General features: G+C 53.5%; 3 protein-coding genes across 3 annotated transcripts in view; 2 read left to right on the forward strand and 1 right to left on the reverse strand.

Moving 5' to 3' along the window:
* ZSWIM5 (zinc finger SWIM-type containing 5) overlaps positions 1 to 3,411 on the forward strand; it is a 159,523-nt gene extending 156,112 nt beyond the window's left edge. The window contains exon 14 of the mRNA XM_027537442.1: positions 558 to 3,411. Within this exon, the coding sequence (XP_027393243.1) occupies positions 558 to 1,420 (863 nt within the window). The 3' untranslated portion in view covers positions 1,421 to 3,411. The remainder of the gene's footprint in view (positions 1 to 557) is intronic.
* A 758-nt stretch (positions 3,412 to 4,169) lies between these two features.
* UROD (uroporphyrinogen decarboxylase) lies at positions 4,170 to 7,536 on the reverse strand. Its single transcript, XM_027537443.1, has 10 exons — positions 7,441 to 7,536; positions 6,653 to 6,765; positions 6,452 to 6,531; positions 6,314 to 6,376; positions 5,900 to 6,097; positions 5,635 to 5,796; positions 5,140 to 5,277; positions 4,887 to 4,987; positions 4,738 to 4,804; positions 4,170 to 4,409 (listed from the first exon to the last, which is right to left on the reverse strand). Exons 1-10 carry the CDS (start codon positions 7,458 to 7,460, stop codon positions 4,248 to 4,250), a joined length of 1,104 nt encoding a protein of 367 aa, XP_027393244.1. The 5' UTR covers positions 7,461 to 7,536; the 3' UTR covers positions 4,170 to 4,247.
* A 2,699-nt stretch (positions 7,537 to 10,235) lies between these two features.
* Positions 10,236 to 18,371, forward strand: HECTD3 (HECT domain E3 ubiquitin protein ligase 3). The gene is made up of 21 exons (XM_027537444.1): positions 10,236 to 10,836; positions 10,988 to 11,148; positions 11,380 to 11,472; positions 11,552 to 11,687; positions 11,933 to 12,048; positions 12,134 to 12,247; positions 12,391 to 12,473; positions 12,917 to 13,082; positions 13,285 to 13,366; positions 14,008 to 14,190; positions 14,343 to 14,395; positions 14,575 to 14,639; positions 14,800 to 14,903; positions 15,182 to 15,301; positions 15,410 to 15,499; positions 16,438 to 16,644; positions 16,891 to 17,020; positions 17,103 to 17,177; positions 17,299 to 17,380; positions 17,521 to 17,592; positions 17,752 to 18,371. The coding sequence occupies exons 1-21, from the start codon at positions 10,468 to 10,470 to the stop codon at positions 17,834 to 17,836; spliced, it is 2,586 nt and encodes an 861-aa protein (XP_027393245.1). The 5' UTR covers positions 10,236 to 10,467; the 3' UTR covers positions 17,837 to 18,371.
* Positions 18,372 to 19,291: the final 920 nt, after the last annotated feature.

Raw genomic sequence — 19,291 nt, forward strand, 5'->3', positions numbered from 1 at the left:
GGATTGTACCCTGAGGGCAAGCAGCACTCTGATCCTCTGCTAGAAACATTCTAAAAGAATGAATTTTCAGCCACCAGTACTCAAGTGCAGCCTTAGGAGGTAGTTGGCCCAGTTGTTTAGTCCCAGTCCCTGTCCATGCTTCTGAGAAATCCCAAACAACTTGGAGGCTCGAGACCCCATCTAGTGCCCAAAGCCCCAGCACAAAACTCTGCGCTGAGAGGCTTCACTTCAGCTAGAAAACCCAGGGGCAGATCTGAGACTCCTGCCTTGGAGCAGGCAAACCACAGGCTCTGTTGCTTCATCCTTGTGAGGGGCTAAGAGCACCTGCAGAAACTTACAAGCCTCTGACCTGGGGGAAAGAAGGGATGGGAAGAGACCTCAAATGGGGTCTGGCCACCGGGGTTGCCCCCCTAGCCCTGGTTACTGCAGATCATCTCAGGGCTGCTGAGGAGGGAGAGCTTGTCCCTGCTGGCCAAGTTCTCACCCCTAATGGTAATCTGAGTAGACCTGGATCAGGACCGGGAGGCCCATGGCTGAGCACAGGCTCTCCTTGACAGGTGTGCGGGCCCTGGTGAGCATCTTGCAGAGCTGGTACACACTCTTCACCCCCACCGAGGCTACCAGTATTGTGGCTGCCACAGCCGTCTCCCACACCACCATCCTGCGCCTCAGTCTTGACTATCCACAGCGGGAGGAGCTGGCCAGCTGTGCTCGCACCCTGGCCCTGCAGTGCGCTATGAAGGATCCGCAGAGCTGTGCCCTGTCGGCCCTTACCCTCTGTGAGAAGGACCACATCGCCTTCGAAGCAGCCTATCAGATCGCCATCGATGCTGCGGCTGGCGGCATGACTCACTCACAGCTGTTCACCATCGCCCGCTACATGGAGCTCCGTGGCTACCCGCTACGTGCCTTCAAGCTGGCCTCACTGGCCATGAGCCATCTCAACCTGGCCTACAACCAGGACACCCACCCGGCCATCAACGATGTGCTCTGGGCCTGCGCCCTCAGCCACTCCCTGGGCAAGAATGAGCTGGCGGCCCTGATCCCCCTGGTGGTGAAGAGCGTGCACTGCGCCACAGTGCTTTCAGACATCCTTCGGCGCTGCACGGTGACTGCTCCTGGACTGGCCGGCATCCCAGGCCGCCGCAGCTCAGGAAAGCTCATGTCCACCGACAAGGCTCCCCTGCGCCAGCTGCTGGATGCCACCATCAATGCCTACATTAACACCACACACTCGCGCCTGACGCATATCAGCCCTCGCCACTATGGAGAGTTCATTGAGTTTCTGAGCAAGGCCCGGGAGACCTTCCTGCTGCCTCAGGATGGCCACCTTCAGTTTGCCCAGTTCATCGACAACCTCAAACAGATCTACAAAGGCAAGAAGAAGCTGATGCTGCTGGTGCGAGAGCGCTTCGGCTGAGAAAGCAGACAGCTTGCTGCCAGGGCAGCCTGGGCTCCCAGGTACCATCAGGTCAGGCCACGGACACAAGCATTTGTCCACCCTGAGAGGACTCTGAGCACCTGTGGCTGAAGCCAGAGGACCACAGGGCTAAGCATGGGGAGAGTCCATCTGTAGCCAGCATGCCTGCCTGGGCAGGGTTCTTACAACAGCCCACTGTTCCTGGAGGAGCAGGGCCCTGCAGACCAGTCAGCACCCACAACATGCCACCTCAGGCCCTTGTATCCTGCGTGTCCCGGGCATTGCCCCTCTCTCCCTTGGCAAACACAGAACACTGTTCCGTCTCAGGGATTGCGTAACCAGAGAAACAGAAGCATTTATGGTACTGTAAATACTATAGTCTGTGTGTTGCCAATTATGTTGTAAAGTTGTAACTATTTATAATTCTGGTTCTAATTTGATGGGTACTTGTAGCTGTGGGTGGGAAGATAGGCTTGTTTTCTGAGGAGATTCACAACCATTTCTCAGGTTTCCCTTGCAGAGTATATTCTGTTGGCAGTGGAAGATTGGGGATGGCAGGGAGAAAAATGGCCAGTTAAGAGGAAATCTCAAGTCTAGTCTATGCAGAAACCCCAGCCTGCAGAAGGGCATTCATAGCCCAGTGATGGGTGAGGAGGCCCAGTCTGGACTTAGACTTTCACCTCATGAAGCCATGAGGACACGGAAGCTGTTGCTCCTGCCTCACACAGCCTCTCTAGGAGTCTGACGAGTTTCTGAGAAACAGGTGAAGGTGAATGTCTGGGAGGCCACTGAGCTCATAATGTTCATCCGCTCTGGACACCGTTGTCTTAGTGTCTGGTCTCATCTCTAAGTGTGTGTAGAGACCTGAATGACTAAATACGTGTGTCTGTGTGCATAGGTATATCTGTGCATGCCTGTATGTGCACATATATATTTATGTGCATGTGTCAGGTCTGTGTGCTGGACGGTGGGTTTCCGTGTGAGGGTACGCGCATATGTGAGCACACTGTAGTACGTATCTGTGTGTCTGTTGCTGTTTGCTGGTGCATGTTTAGTCTGTGTGTATCTGGCCACACATGAACGCACGTGTGTAAATCTGTTTGGTCTGTATCTGTCTCTGTGAGTAACTGTGGTATTTCCACATGTAGGTTTGTCTGTGAATTCATGTTCTAGGATCTGCATGAATGTGTCCCTTCTCTTTTTGCCAGATCTCTCATCCCCATTCCTCTGTTCTCTCGCACCAGCTAAACATGTTCCCCATCTCTGTGGCTCCTGTACTCATCACTGTCACCCAACAAGCTTCTGAGCACTAAGCTCCCTCTGCCCTGAGTGGCTCCTTCAGCGCCACATTTCTCTGCTTCCCCTGCACCCGCTTTCTTCCCCTGCCTTTCTACCTCAAGCTTCCTCTGCCCGCTTCTGCTACAGTCCCATGGGCCACTGATTTGGAGGCTGCAGCTGGAATGCATTTGGCCTTGCCCTGACTAGCTTCTAGCCCAGGTGGACAGCCCCTCTGTTAGCTCTGGCTGACCTGCAGTGTGTCATGTTCCTGCTACCTTCCTGCCCCTCTCCTCGCCTGGAATTGTAGGAGATGGCGCAGGCATTCAGAAGAGTCATTTAGATGCCAGTGTCTTGGTGTTTCCTGTTTCCTGTCTTAGTTCCCGAGTAGGGGGTGGGGTGTGATAGGGAAGGGGTGGTATAGCTAGAGTGTGAACTAAAGACCTGTCTGCTTTATTTTGCTTTCTCTGACAAACTGTGTCACTTTTTTTTTCCTCCACACTGACCAATAATTTGTATTTGCTGTTTGTGGCTACTGAAGTCTTACTGTTCCGTCATGGGCCGTACAACCTCTCAGCCTGATAGGTTGGATAAAAAAACAAAAGACACCACTCCCATTTCTGTATCACAATTGCCGTTTTTTAGCAAGTATGTGAACTCAGTGCTTTTCTATGAATAAATCACGGATCACAGAAAAGATCATTTTTCTAAAATCAGAAATTGTGTTTTTTCAGTAAATGGGGCCCTTCTCTGTATTCTCTATCACGCTGGCTGGGACAGGGAGCTGGTTAGGCCTATAGCACAGAGGGTTCCTAGCACTCTAATAAGATGTGGAATAACAAATGAAGAATTTCCTACCACACCAGACCGCTTTCCAGAGCTCACAGGCACATCAGGGCCGGACCCCAGAAAGTAGGTACCATTATGATGAGCAGAAACATCAAGATACTGAGAAAATCAGAGGGTATACACAAAAAAGAAGCCTATTGGTGTCAGAAGCCTTCTCAGCTCCGTGATGCATGTCTAAGCAACTCAGCCGATCTTTATGCCCTCTACCCAACTTTTCGGGTCAAAGCTGAAGGCCTCTCAGCTTCTTCCTGCTGACCTAGACCCCATCTTCCTCAACAGGGCTTTCTGAATATTCTAACCATTTCTGTGTCCCTCTCTGATCTATACACTCTTCCTCCCCAGACACAAAGCCCTGGCTTCACATGCTGTAGGGACCCCATTTCCCTGTACATGTCACAGCTCCCACTCCTAGGAAGATCTATGCAACCCCATGTGGCTCTGGGGCTTGGAGATCTGAGAGAACGTTGGTGTCAGGGCCCTGACATGAAGTCCAACAGTGCCTAGGCACTGATATCTGAGCTCCAAGGACTTGTGGGAGAGGATGCAAGAAGCAGCCCAGGGAAGGAAGAGGCTAAGAAGGAATGGAGGATAAGGGCACAGATCTTTCACAAACAAAACCACATGCAAGACTGCAACTCTTGAACTTTTATTCTCCTGGAAACAATCATCTGTGTCAGAGGTACTTCAGGGAAAAGGGACATGCTCAATTCTGTCGAAGCAGGCGAGAGTGTTTGTGCACGGCATCCACAAAGGCTCCCACATGTTCCGGGTCCATGTCAGGGTAAAGTCCATGGCCCAGGTTGGCAATGTAGCGCTGTGGCCCAAAGTCATTCAGCATCTGCTGCACCAGCTTCCCAATCTCCTCCTAGGGGGAGCAACAGGGCACTGGCTACAGGGGGGCCAGCACGCCTCTGTCCTCCCGGTACATAATAGTGACACACACATGGAGGCACTCAGTGTTACTCAGTCATTCAAAAAACTACTGGATCCCTAGCATGGACCAGGCACTAAGAAGGGCCAAATGAACGAAATCAATGAAAAGAAACTCCTGCCTTCCTAGAGTCCATGTTGTGAATGGAGTAGAAGGGAGAACCGATGATGAAAACACACACATAGTAATAAACACAACCACATCCAGAACCATGAGAGTGCAGACAAAGTCACCAACACACACACAAGAACCTGGTTGTTACCTCAGATGCATACAGGGCACAGGGGTCCAGGTTGCCCTGCAGGGTCACCGTCTTTCCCACGCGTTCCCTGGAAGCAGAGTCAGGGCCCTGTTCTGGTGACTGCACATAGTGTAACTGTCCCCTGCTCCACCTCACCTTCCATCACTCACCGGGCTTTCTCGGGGGCCACTGTCCAGTCAAGCCCAACCACCTCGTAGCCAGCCTGGGCCAGCTCCTCCAGGGCAAAATGTCCATCCTTAGCAAAGATGATCTGGGGGAAAGGGCAAATCTCAGGCTGCAGACAGCTTTGCTCTGCTGGCTCTTAATAATATACCTCAGTCATACTTCTGCTGCCCTCTAGTGGTCACTTAGTTCCATGCAGGACTTAACCTGATAGCTCCACTGGCCCACCCCCATCCTTACCATGGGCACTGGTGCCAGGCCTGCCTCCTGCAGCCCGGCCTTCACTCGCTTGGACACATCACGGATGTAGGGCAGTGCAAACTTACTGAAGAGTTGTGGGCCAAGATGCCCTGCATGGGACTCAAAGAGTTGCAATGCCTACAATTACAGGGTGATGAAAATAAATGAAATACATAACATACAAAGAGGAGGCACATGTAGAATATGCCTCAATTTTCCCCAAGTGACTTCATCCCTGAGATTGCCCAAGCCTATAAACCTAGTTCCAGTCAAAAAGTTTTGCCTTCTCCAGATCCCAGTGCTAGCTTTGGTCTTTGAACAGAGCACTAAGCCCCCCTGCCAGTATCTGGGCTTGGCTGCTCCAGCCAGATCACTGCAGGTCAAGCCTCTTTTATGCCTGGCATTAAGATACCTAGCTTCTCAGGTATAAGGAACTGTATTGTTTCTGGTCCTTAAAGATTAAGCCCCAGGCTATGTCTCTCCCTCAGGTCTTACCTGGGCACCAGCAGCCACTTGTCCCACCAGATAAGGGACAAGAGCATCAGTGAGGATGCGAAGCAGCTGGTGACTGGCTTGTGGTCTCTGGTAAAGCCAGCGCTTGGCCTGAGACATGGTGCTTGAGCCGCCACCCTCAACCATGTATGTCATCAGAGTCCACTGCAAAAGGCAAAAGCCAGATTGATCCTTCCTTCCCTTGTCTTCACCCAGACCTGCCAAAGTAACTTCTCCAAGCCCAAGTCCCTGCCCTGGTCCATATTACCGGGGCACCAGCAAAGCCAATCAGTGGCACACGCCCAGCCAGCCGCTGTCGAGTGAGGGTGATGGCCTGGAACACATAGCCCAGCTCAGAGGCCACTGTTGCTGGATCCTGGAGGCGCTCTAAGTCCCGCTCTTCTCTTAATGGTTCTGGGAAGCTGGGCCCTTTGCCAGGCACCATGGTCACCTCCATGCCCAGTGCCTGGCAGGGGAGAAAACATCTGGGTTCCCAACCTGTAACTCCTGGAGAATGAGATCTGTTCAACCCATGCCAGGAAGGAGGAAAAGGAGAATGAAACAGCCAAGCTCCATCTCCTCCAGCCTGTTTTTCCCTCTGCCCCATAAGGGTAAGTGCTTTTCTTGAGCCTTGACTGTCCTTTCTGTTTTACACATTTGTGAGTCAGATCTGAGCAGGTACCTGGGGTACGACAAGGATGTCGGAGAAGATGATGGCAGCATCCAGAGGGAAGCGACGCAGTGGCTATAGGGAACAGAAGACAGATTGCTAGGTGGCCTGCGGAGAACATAAATCCCTCCTCTTTTGTCGACCCCTCACCTGCAGGGTAAGTTCACAGCAGGCTTCTGGGGAGCGACAGGTGCTGAAAAAGTCCTGGGCAGCCCGAGTTTCCCTAAACTCTGCAGACAGAAAAGGTAAGGCAGGGCTCAGCCTTGGGGAACCTCCAAGAGCCCTTCTCTGCCCCTCCAAAACTTTTCACTCTCCAAAGTTTTACCTAGACTCCGAGGCCCTGACCCTGACCTGGTAAGTAGCGTCCTGCCTGCCGCATGCACCAAACAGGAGTGTAGTCTGTTTCTTCTCCCCACGCTGCTCGCAGGAAGGTGTCATTCTTAAGCTCCGGAAAACCCTGAGGTCTGGGGATCAGGAGGAGGGAAGGGTAGGTCTCAGTAAACTAGGCTGGGGGTTGGGCAGGGCTCGAGTTCTAAAGCCGGAGACAGTCCATCTAGCAGAGCTATCTGCCTTCTCCAGACCAGCTACCAAGCTGCGCCTCCCCGCCGATTCCGCCCTCTCTCTGCCTATCAGGTGGTGTACAGGACTAGAAGGGCCGGTGCTGGGGCCTTTACCCTACGCATAGTCCCAGTTTCCCCAGGCTCAAAGCCACTGGAAGGACTAGGAGAGTGCGGGTGAGGAGACGAAAACTCACTTAGGAGAATTGGTGAGGGGAGGGGATGTCTCTGGAACAAGGGTATCCATGGGCTAGTTCCGGGGCTGGAAGGTTTTGGGGCTGAAAAATCTCCAGACGGGGACGGATAGTCATGGGGGGATCAGAGATGAAAGCCCGAAATGGGGATCTTAGTTGAGGATTAGAAAGTCCAGGGGGCGTCTCCTAAATTAAGGTCTGGGGTACGCAGTCCAGCTAGGTAGTCCCTGGGGTGAATATTTTAAGAATCCATGGTTGGAGGATTTGGAATCCCAGCGACTTGGGTTCTCCGGGCTGGGGAAGAAGGGTATAGGAACAGATTCCTAGGCTGGAAGATTCGGGTCAGAAGCCCCTATGACCACACTGCGTGGTGATCCAGAGAACTCACCTAGACTCTTTCGCCTCCATGATAAGCTGTCCGTAAACGCGAGCACAGTCCCCGTTATAGACTGAATCTGAGCCTGCCCTCTGCCCAGGCTCCGCCCCTTCCAGGGATGAGCCAGGGCAGTCGCCATATTGAAGGTCACATGATCAGACTCCCGCTACTGCTCCTGGGCTGCCCCAGCTGCTGCCGGTAGGACCCCACCCCTAGTCTCTTCACCGTAAATTCCGCTGTAGCGACGCAACAACAAACACACATCCACCCCCACCCGCCAAAGAACTTTGCTGTAAGTACACTTCGCATGGTGTGAGGAGTTTGCTCTCCTCTGACGGCCTGGGAATCCCAGAAAACTCGGCCCAAGGCTCACTTTTCACTCCCACTGTCCACGATTCTAATAATTTTATGCCGGGCCCAACCAGCCACAACTGTGGTAGAACAAAGTTGTACAGGAAACTGAAATAATTAAATATTTATATTACCTAGAAAGAGGCGGGCACTATAGGAGGTGCAGAGGTTACAGTGGTGAACAAGGCATTTTCTTCCTCTAAGGAGCTACAGACTGATGAGGAAACACAGAAATCAGCAATCACAATGGTAAATGGAAAAAGCTAGACGCAAGTAGCAAGGACTCCATTTAATTGGGGAAAACAATGAGGTATTCCAAGCAAAGGGAATAGCATGTGCAAAGAGAAGATGCAAAAGAGCAATTAGCTTAATGGAAAACAGGATATCAAGCTAGTGTATTTAAATAATCTGGAACTATCCACAGAGTTCAGCTCATGCAGGCCTTTGTTAAGTGCACGTATTCACTTTATCTTGTAGTAGTGTGACAGCATACAAATAGCTTGGAGAGATCAGAAGAGAGGCACTATGTTCCCAATTTACTAAGGAGAAAAAAATGGGAAACTCGCAAAATTACATGGGATTATTTATTTCTTGATACCTTTATTTGATAACTAAATCAAAACAAAGTTTCCACCCAAGTGTCCATCAACAAATGAATGGATAAACAATAAGTAGTGTATTTATACAATGGAACATTATTCAGCCATAAAAATAAAGTTCTGATACATGCAACAACATTGTTGTAACATTATGCTCAGTGAAGTAAGACAGACACAAAATGACAAATACTGTATCATTCCACTTATATGAAATATCTATAATAGGCAAATTCATAGAGGCAAAAAGCAGATTAGAGCTTTAGTAGATTAGTCCCCAGGGACTAGGGAGTGGGGACAATGAGAAGTTATTGCTTAAGGATACGGAGTTTCCTGTTTGGGGTGATGAAAAAGTTTTGGAAATAGATAATTGTACACTTTTAAAAAGTGGTCAAGATTACAAATTTTGTTATACATATTATTTACTATTAAAGATTAATGTTATATATTAAAAAACAGTGATTTGTACACTTTATATGGTATGAGTTACATCTCAGACTGGTTCCAAATAGGAAAAGGAGTACATCAAGGCTGTGTATTGTCACCCTGCTTATTTAACTTCTGTGCAGAGTACATCATGAGAAACACTGGGCTGGAAGAAGCACAAGCTGGAATCAAGATTGCTGGGAGAAATAGCAATAACCTCAGATATGCAGATGACACCACCCTTATGGCAGAAAGTGAAGAGGAACTAAAAAGCCTCTTGATGAAAGTGAAAGAGGAGAGTGAAAAAGTTGGCTTAAAGCTCAACATTCAGAAAACGAAGATCATGGCATCTGGTCCCATCACTTCATGGCAAATAGATGGGGAAACAGTGGAAACAGTGTCAGACTGTATTTTGGGGGGCTCCAAAATCACTGCAGATGGTGACTGCAGCCATGAAATTAAAAGACGCTTACTCTTTGGAAGAAAAGTTATAACCAACCTAGATAGCATATTGAAAAGCAGAGACATTACTTTGCCAACAAAGGTCTGTCTAGTCAAGGCTATGGTCTTTCCTGTGGTCATGTATGGATGTGAAAGTTGGACTGTGAAGAAAGCTGAGCGCCGAAGAATTGATGCTTTTGAACCGTGGTGTTGGAGAAGACTCTTGAGAGTCCCTTGGACTGCAAGGAGATCCAACCAGTCCATTCTGAAGGAGATCAGCCCTGGGATTTCTTTGGAAGGAATGATGCTAAAGCTGAAACTCCAATACTTTGGCCACCTCATGTGAAGAGTTGACTCATTGGAAAAGACTCTGATGCTGGGAGGGATTGGGGGCAGGAGGAGAAGGGGAGGACAGAGGATGAGATGGCTGGATGGCATCATTGACTCGATGGACGTGAGTCTGAGTGAACTCCGGGAGTTGGTGATGGACAGGGAGGCCTGGCCTGCTGCAATTCAGGGGGTCGCCGGGAGTCGGACACGACTGAGCGACTGAACAACTTCTGTACGTGGTTTGTTTGTTTTTGCCTCCTCTCTTCCCACGTTGGCCTTTCCTCTCATTTGGTTTATAATTACTGGGAGAAACTGGATAATGATCACCAGTGCCCTGAGAAACTGGATAATGATCACCAGTTACTCCTGAGGAGTAACCACCAGGAGCAAGTCTAAATGACTCAAGAGTCCTGTCAGCAGCCAGGCTGGGGAGGGATCATTTTCCCAAACATTTTAATCACACTGCTCCTAGGATGGGAAGCCTGACAGGATAGCTAACAGATTCTTAAAGATTCAGCTGGTTGTACTGAGACTCACTGGGAGCAGGGAAGCTCCAGAAAGTTGAAGGAATAGCGTTTCGGGCTCGATAGGATGGATGGTGGCTTAAAGGAGAGTAGTAGCAATGGGGGTAAGTGGTAGTAGCAATGGGAATGGAGTGGGGAGATTGATCAGGTAGAAACTTCGGAACTTGGGTCTGGAAGACACTGAAATAGATAACAGGATTGAGTATCCAAGTACACAGGACAATACGGCGACACATGAGGTGCGCTTAGTCCAGAACTTACGGCGAAGGCTGGTCGAGGGCGGGGCTGAAGGTGGTGGGAAGCTCTGTCCGCTGGTTCGGCCGAAGCTCCTCCGCCCGGATCGCCCCCGGGCTTCCCTGGGCCACACCGCCATGGCTGGCCCGGGTCCGGGCGCGGCGCTAGAGTCCCCGCGACAGCTGCTGGGCCGTGTACGCTTTCTGGCGGAGGCAGCGAAGAGCCTCCGGGCCGGGCGGCCGCTGCCGGCGGCGCTAGCTTTTGTGCCCCGCGAGGTGCTCTACAAGCTTTACAAGGACCCGGCGGGACCGTCGCGCGTGCTGCTGCCGGTGTGGGAGGCGGAAGGCCTGGGGCTGCGTGTGGGAGCCACGGGCCCGGCCCCCGGCACCGGCTCTGGGGCCCTCCGCGCGGCCCGCGACAGCATCGAGCTGCGGCGCGGCGCCTGCGTGCGCACCACAGGCGAAGAGCTGTGCAACGGCCACGGGCTCTGGGTGAAGCTGACCAAGGTGCAAAAGACCCCGGGACCAGGGAAGCCCCTGGCTGTTCCCCTCCCCCATGTCGAGCTGACTTAGCGTCCGGTACCCTTCGCCCTGGGCTGGGCAGGGCGGGCCGCTGGCAGTTCCCTGACGGCTGTCCTCGTCTTGTGCGTTCCGGCAGGAGCAGCTGGCGGAACACCTGGGCGACTGCGGGCTGGACGAAGGCTGGCTCCTGGTGTGCCGCCCGGCCGAGGGCGGGGCCCGCCTGGTACCCATCGACACTCCAGACCACCTCCAGCGGCAGCAGCAGCTCTTCGGGGTGGACTACCGCCCGGTGCTCAGGTCCTGCGCTGGGAGGGGTGGGGCTTGCTGGCCGACTGCCAGGCCCTAGACTGGCACAGCCTGGGCGGAGTGATCTGATAGGATTGACAGAAAAAAGGGCGGGACCTAAAGGGAGCTGGGGTGGGGCTTCTGGAGGCATGGTTTAGAAAAGTCAGAGCGCTGGAGAAGGCTCCGGGGTCTTCTGCCGTCCTCTGAGGTCTCCGTATCCCGTCCCCCATTCTGTGCGCACAGATGGGAACAGGTGGTGGACTTGACATACTCGCATCGCCTGGGATCAAGGCCTCAGCCGGCCGAGGCATACACTGAAGCTGTACAAAGGCTACTGTGAGTAAGCTGGGATGGGCTGGGGAGGAAGGAGCTCCAGGTCTGGGCCCGACCTAATTAGGGACTTGGGGTCGCTTAGCTATGTGCCCCCGACGTGGACCTACGAGTGCGACGAGGACCTGATCCACTTCTTGTACGACCACCTGGGCAAGGAGGATGAGAACCTGGGTAGCGTGAAGCAGTATGTGGAGAGCATAGACGTTTCCTCCTACACGGTGGGTGCTGGGACTCCTCCCACCCCAAGCAAGATGTAGTAACATCCTGCTAGATTCGGAACTCTTACCTCTAAGCCACAGCCAAACCTGAATCCCCACAGGCCAGACTCAGTCCACCCCCCAGTCTTGGAAGTCCTATAGGAATCCCTCGACACCTCCACCCTTACCAGATGGATTTCCAGCTCAGCTCCACTGTGCTTTCTCTCTTGTGCTCCCTGGCCCATCCACCTCTCTGCCCTCCCCAGGAGGAGTTCAATGTGTCCTGCCTGACAGACAGCAACGCGGACACCTACTGGGAGAGCGATGGGTCCCAGTGCCAGCACTGGGTACGGCTGACCATGAAAAAGGGCACCATTGTCAAGTGAGTGGGCTCTGAGCACAACAGGGTGGGTGAGCCACGTACCTGTGAGTGTGTAAAGACACATGTGCACCCTCTTAACCCTCAGGAAACTACTACTCACGGTGGATACCACAGATGACAACTTTATGCCTAAGCGGGTGGTGGTCTATGGGGGTGAAGGGGACAACCTGAAGAAGCTGAGTGACGTGAGCATTGATGAGTGAGTGAACTGACCTGGGCTGGGAGGGGGGACATGATCCTGGGAGCAGGATCTGGCCCAGTTTGGAGGCACAAGGTGGGCTGTGACCCCAGCAACTCCTGAAGACAAGGGGTTTCCAAAGTTCCTCATATTCATCCCCTCAGGACCCTGATCGGGGACGTCTGTGTCCTGGAGGACATGACTGTCCACCTCCCAATCATCGAGATCCGCATCGTCGAGTGCCGAGGTGGGGCTTAAGGCCACAAGGAGGGAAAGGGAGCCCCAGCATGTAGATGAGGGTTAGCTGGCAGTGAGTATGGAGTGAAGGAGATGGACTTGGAGTTGGGATAAAGGTGACAACTGAACTAACGCCAAGACCTGAAGCTTTGGGGCCCAAGCCAAGGGGACGGTGCTGGGTATAGGCCTGCCTTAAAGCCATAGAAGTGCTTGGGCTCACCTGGAAGAGGAATGGAGTTGGGACCTTCAGGCATCCCCATATTATAGTGGTGGATGGAGGAACTAGCACAAAATATAATCATCAGAATCGGGTGATAGAAGGGGATCCCAAAGGTCCCAAGTTTCTAGGGGCTAAGGGTGACACAAAGCTGAGCATTAAGGAGCCATTCTCAGGTCTCGGGGCCAAAGAGGCAGCAGGCGCCATAAGTGAGCTCACTCTGACTCTTCCCCCAGATGACGGGATTGATGTGCGTCTTCGAGGGGTCAAGATCAAGTCTTCTAGACAGCGAGAATTAGGGCTAAATGCAGACCTGTTTCAGCCCACCAATCTCGTGCGATACCCACGCCTAGAAGGCACTGATCCGGAAGTACTGTACCGCAGAGCTGTTCTCCTGCAGAGGTGGCTGTGGTCCTGGGCCAGTTAGTCCCTCCCCGCTCCCCCCATCCTGAACCTTTTGTCTGATCTTATATCGAATGCTATTCCACTTCAAGAGGCAGAGAGCCCCTGGGCCCTGCCTTCTCCTGTCCCTGTGTGTTGGGGGTGCTGAGAGGGTCTTGCATCTATGACTTCAGCCGCAATTATCTTTACCCAACCTCACCAGATTCATAAAGATCTTAGACAGCGTCCTGCACCACCTGGTACCGGCCTGGGACCACACGCTGGGCACCTTTAGTGAGATTAAGGTGAGCCTGACTCACTCAGTGCTGGTCTTGGCAGTGGGCACCCCTTTCTGCAGTGTTTCACGCTTCATCAGAAAGTTCTTAGATCTACTCTAGGCCTAGACTTTTGCTAGGCTCTGGGAACATAGGAGGAAATCCAGACACAAATAGTCAAAATTTAGTGTTTAGGGTCCTATTTCCCAGAGAGTATGTGAAATACACAGAGCTTGGGGAGGAGAGGTGACAGCATGGACAGGGCAGGTTATATGAAAGGTGCCCACTGGGAGTTCCTAGCTGCTCAGGATGACTTGAGAGAAGCATAGCAATAGATGTGAGTGTGACATGGGATGAGGCAGGAAGAGGTGGGCAGGAGGCTGGCCCTGGTAGCCAAGGGCACCGGGGCCAGACTTTGTTCCTGGTCAGTGGAGCCATTGGGAAGTTTTTATGTAAGCTAACGACAAAGTTGGGTTTTTATGTAAGGTAACGACAAAACTGGGTTTTAGAAAGCTTCCCCTGGTGGCTGGACTAAGGAAGAGACTGAAAGCAAGGACCAGGGATAGAGTAGGCTTGAACTGGCCCCGTGGGCTTGGAACAGAGAAATGTTCCAGGGCCTGGACGGAGGCTGACTGCCTGCCGGCCCCGCTCTGGCCACCTCTCCCCACCAGCAAGTGAAGCAGTTCCTGCTGCTGTCACGCCAGCGGCCAGGCCTGGTGGCCCAGTGCCTGCGTGACTCAGAGAGCAGCAAGCCCAGCTTCATGCCACGTCTGTACATCAACCGGCGCCTCGCCATGGAACACCGTGCCTGCCCCTTACGGGATCCCGCCTGCAAGAACGCTGTCTTCACCCAGGTCTGGTCACCTGGGTGTCACCTGGGGTCAGAGCAAGGGCGGGTCAGCAGGGGGACTAGGGGGCACTGGGCCAGGAGGGACCTGAGCAAGGTCTTTGGGCAAGAGTGGGGCCGGACGTTCCCACAACTCCCTCCCCTTCTCCCTGGCCCCAGGTTTACGAAGGCCTCAAGCCCTCTGACAAGTATGAAAAGCCCCTGGACTACAGGTATGGCTTGGGGGCAGGGGACCTGCTCAGGGCACACATGGACGCATTCCACCCACACACTGCCTCTGGACCCCTCAGCATTACCCCTCTGTAGCCCTTACTCCTGGGTGGACCCTGGGCTGGTGGGTCATCCCGAGCCCTAGCCTGGTGTAATGATAGAGACTTACCCCTCCTTACAGGTGGCCCATGCGCTATGACCAGTGGTGGGAGTGTAAATTCATTGCAGAAGGCATCATTGACCAAGGTGAGGCCTTGAGGGCCAGTAGCACGAGTCCTGCCATATTGAGAGTGGTTGGGGTATCTGGGGTGACCAGCTAAGCTAGATAGGGGGCTTGCTTCTCACCCCATCATGGGGGCTGGGGCTCTTGTGTACCTCAGCTGAGAGCATCTGTCTGTCCTTTTAGGAGGTGGTTTCCGGGACAGCTTGGCAGACATGTCAGAAGAACTGTGCCCTAGCTCGGCGGATACCCCTGTGCCTCTGCCCTTCTTTGTACGGACGGCCAACCAGGTAAGCTCCCCCCTACCTCCCAAGTTGTTTCTGCTGTTCTGTCTCTGCAAACCTCCCAGGCCCCAGACTAAGCCGGAGAAGGAACAGGGAGAGACTGAACTGCCCGGGGCAGCTTCTAGGCAGAAGGATGGAGTCATTGTATGTTCAGAGGGCTCCTTCAGGGCCCCTCCGTGGAAGGTGTTCAGGCAGGGAAGGTGTTCAGGGAAGTCGTTGAGGCATCTGGGGTAACACAGGAGGGTCCATCACAGGCCATGCTGACAGCTCTGTCTCGGGGGCAGGGCAATGGCACAGGCGAGGCCCGGGACATGTATGTGCCCAACCCCTCCTGCCGGGACTTTGCCAAGTATGAGTGGATCGGACAGCTGATGGGGGCTGCCCTTCGGGGTAAGGAGTTCCTGGTGAGTAGCCTAATCTGCACCCCACCAGCTTAGTCCTGGCTCTTGGAAAGAAGAGCCAGCCAAACCCGGGCAGTTCGGGGCACGAAGACAGCAGTGTTTGTCCCACAGGTCCTGGCTCTACCGGGTTTCGTGTGGAAGCAGCTGTCTGGTGAGGAGGTGAGCTGGAGCAAGGACTTCCCAGCTGTGGACTCTGTGCTGGTGAGTTAGGGCCTGGACCGGGTTTCTCTGCCCAGCTCTCAAGCTTGTTGCACCCCTAGGCTGTCCTGAACCTTCTTGTACCACACGTTTCCCCTTTCCCACCCATGTACTCCCATAGCTTCAATTCCTGTCACTGTTCCGGTGACCCTGAAAGGATTAATTACCTCTGGACCCAGCCTCTCTGCTAAGCCGAGGGCTATATATGCATTTACCTGCTGGATTTCTCTCCCAAGATGGTACCTCGGGCTCAGCACACTCTTCATCCTCTCCCTCTAGGACTCCCTGTCTCACAGTGGCACCACCACCCACCCCTCCCCTTGCCAAGCCCCTCAGGGTCATTCTTCACTCTTCTTTCTCCCTCACCTCCCACATTCTGTCACATCTGCCTTTGGAATCTCCCCACCTCTCCCATCTCACTTCTATCCCTCGGGTTTAGTCACCTTCCTTCCTGATCCAGCCACTGATTGCAGATCTAGTGACCATGTCTCCCTTCTTACCCATCTTATCTCCATAATCCCTTCAGTGGTCCACCCTGGGCTTAGGATAAAATGCAGAGTCTGAAAAGGCCTTACATGACTCCTGTATCTCTGGACACTTGCCCAGTTAGGTTCCTCAGGCCTTTTGCTCTTTCCACCTTTTTTTAAGATGTTCTCTCTCCTGACTTCCTGGTGGCCCAGCCAATTCCCAGCCAATCATTTGGGTCTCAGCTTAGATGCCACTTCCCCCAGGACACCTTCCCTGATCTCCGTGGCTGGTTAGGCATCATCTTGATGCTGGGCTTCACAGCCCATCTACTAACCCCCTGACTGCCCTCATTGCCTGCATAACAACTGCCTTGCCTGGCTGCCTCCCCTGCTTTCCTGTGAGCTTCTTGAGAAAAAACAAAAGACTATCTCCACAATGAAAAGCTGACCTTCCTGCCTCTCTTCAACCCCCAGGTGAAGCTCTTGGAAGTGATGGAAGGAATGGACAAGGAGACATTTGAGTTCAAATTTGGGAAGGAGCTAACATTCACCACTGTGCTGAGTGACCAGCAGGTGGTGGAGCTGATCCCTGGGGGTTCAGGCATCGTGGTGGGATATGAGGACCGTTCCCGTTTCATCCAACTGGTGCAGAAGGCACGGCTAGAAGAGAGCAAGGAGCAGGTACTACCCAGAGGCCAGTGGAACAGAGAGCTGTGGACAGCTCCCAGGAGCCAGAGCCCAGCCCGAGGGGCCACCAGAACCCAGCCCAAGAGCTCTGGCCCCCACCACCCCTCTGCCCCATATTCTTGCTGATCTGTGGGGCACAGAGGTACTTTATCTCCGTGAGTGGAGGCCAGGTGTCCCCACCACACCCAGAGCTGGGAGTTGTGCCTTGTTCTCCAGCCAGGCCTTCTCCCCTCTCCCCAGGTGGCAGCCATGCAGGCAGGTCTGCTGAAGGTGGTGCCGCAGGCTGTGCTGGACTTGCTGACGTGGCAAGAATTGGAGAAGAAGGTGTGCGGGGACCCAGAGGTCACTGTGGATGCCCTGCGCAAGCTCAGTGAGTGTGGGGCCGGGCAGCACAGTCCCGGGGTGGGGCTTAAGGACCTAAGAATGAATTCTGTGTGGTTTTGTCCCACCAGCCCGGTTTGAGGACTTCGAGCCATCTGACACCCGGGTGCAGTACTTCTGGGAAGCACTGAACAACTTCACCAATGGTCAGTGGAGAGGGCAGAGGACTGCCTGGGTTCAGACTCCACTCCTGGGATACAGAGATGGGGGAGGTGGTCGAGTTTCCTCCACCAGCACATGGGCACTGATTTCCTTCTCCTCTGTCAGAGGACCGGAGCCGCTTCCTGCGCTTTGTCACCGGCCGCAGCCGTCTGCCGGCACGGATCTACATCTACCCAGACAAGCTGGGGTGAGAGCCGATGGGGAGGGGAGGTCTAGTCGGAAGAGCCTGTGGCTGGCCTTTGCCCTCCGCCACACACACATTCCCCTGTCAGACGCTGCCCTGTGCCCCTCCAATTTTCCTCATCTCTGGTCCTTCCACACTCCCAGCTATGAGACCACAGACGCGCTGCCCGAGTCTTCCACCTGCTCCAGCACCCTCTTCCTGCCGCACTATGCCAGGTGGGTTCCCTAAGTTCCAGCCTGGGGAGTGGGACTTGTGGGAAATGTGACATCCTAGGGTGGAGGAGGGCTTCAAGGTACAAATTGGAGTCCCAGAGCCCCTGGTCATGATGGAGGGGCCTCTACATCTGGTGCTGAACAACTCCCTGCCCCCCACAGCGCCAAGGTGTGTGAGGAGAAGCTCCGATATGCTGCCTACAACTGTGTGGCCATTGACACCGACATGAGCCCTTGGGAGGAGTGAGTCGGCGCCAGGGGGCAGTCTTGGGCCTGCAGGACTGCACCTGCACTGGTCCCGTGGGGTCTCCCCCTGAGCACCCAGGGCAGAGACAGCTTCCCTGGACCCTCGAAGTCTGAGAGAAAACGCCAGTGCGCTGCACCCCTGGGTGCGGTTGAAGTGGGAGCAGCAGGTTGACACTGATGGCCCAGCCCCACAGACCCTCAAGCCCTACACGTGCTTGGGTTTGCTTCCAGAGCTATTTCACCTCTTGTGAGAGGAATCTTCCACAAGCCCAGCACAAGCTGCCAGGCCTGAGCTACTTGAAGGGAGCCTTCTTCTAGCTCCCCACCTCATGGACTTTGTTTCAGTTTTCAACTCCTTTTTTTTTTTCCTCCATATTTTTCTCTGGTTTCAGCCAGAACTAAAAATTTGTGGGGGCAGGGTGGGGGGATGGAGGCTCTTCCCCCAACAAGTCTCCAGGGATGGATAGGGAGTGATGGCCATCCTCCTTGGTCACCTGAACCAAGAATAAAGCAACAACTGAACACCCTCTTCCTCACATACTGGTCTTTTCCTCCTCTCCCTCCGTCCCCAAAGTGTGAGCTCCAGCTTTCTTTCTCCAACTCGGTACCAACTGACAAAGTGCCACCACTGTCCCTGACTCAGAATATATAGCTACTCAACATTAAACCTCTACTACCACTGCTGCTGCTGCTGCTGCTAAGTCGCTTCAGTCACGTCCGACTCTGTGTGACCCCATAGACGGCAGCCCACCAGGCTCCCCTGTCCCTGGGATTCTCCAGGCTAGAACACTGGACTGGGTTGCCATTTCCTTCTCCAATGCATGAAAGTGAAAAGTCAAAGCGAAGTCGCTCAGTCGTGTCCGACTCTTAGCAACCCCATGGACTGCAGCCCACCAGGCTCCTCCGTCCGTTGGATTCTCCAGGCAAGAGTGTTGGAGTGGGGTGCCATCACCTTCACTACTACTGCTGCTACCCCCTATTCATCACTTCAACACCTGGCTCCCTGTCTGCTGTCTTGCCCTCCAAGACCTTGCCCAGGTTAAGGCCAGATATGTCCTCTCTGAAATCTTCAATGGCTTCTCTTTGCTGCTGCTGCTAAGTCGCTTCAGTCGTGTCCGACTCTGTGCGACCCCAGAGATGGCAGCCCACCAGGCTCCCCTGTCCCTGGGATTCTTCAGGCAAGAACACTGGAGTGGGTTGCCATTTCCTTCCCCAATGCGTGAAAGTGAAGTCGCTCAGTCGTGTCCCACTCCTAGCGACCCCATGGACTACAGCCTACCAGGCTCCTCCATCCATGGGATTTTCCAGGCAAGAGTACTGGAATGGGTTGCCATTGCCTTCTCCGAGCTCCTCTTTACCCAACTTTAAAACAAAACCTAGGCTTTAAACCTCCTCCTAGGTTTTATGCATGTCCTGCCCCAGCCTTTTCTCCCTTAAGAGCTTCCATGACACTCCA

Source organism: Bos indicus x Bos taurus, chromosome 3 (assembly GCF_003369695.1).
Source record: "Bos indicus x Bos taurus breed Angus x Brahman F1 hybrid chromosome 3, Bos_hybrid_MaternalHap_v2.0, whole genome shotgun sequence".
NCBI classification, from domain to species: domain Eukaryota; kingdom Metazoa; phylum Chordata; class Mammalia; order Artiodactyla; family Bovidae; genus Bos; species Bos indicus x Bos taurus.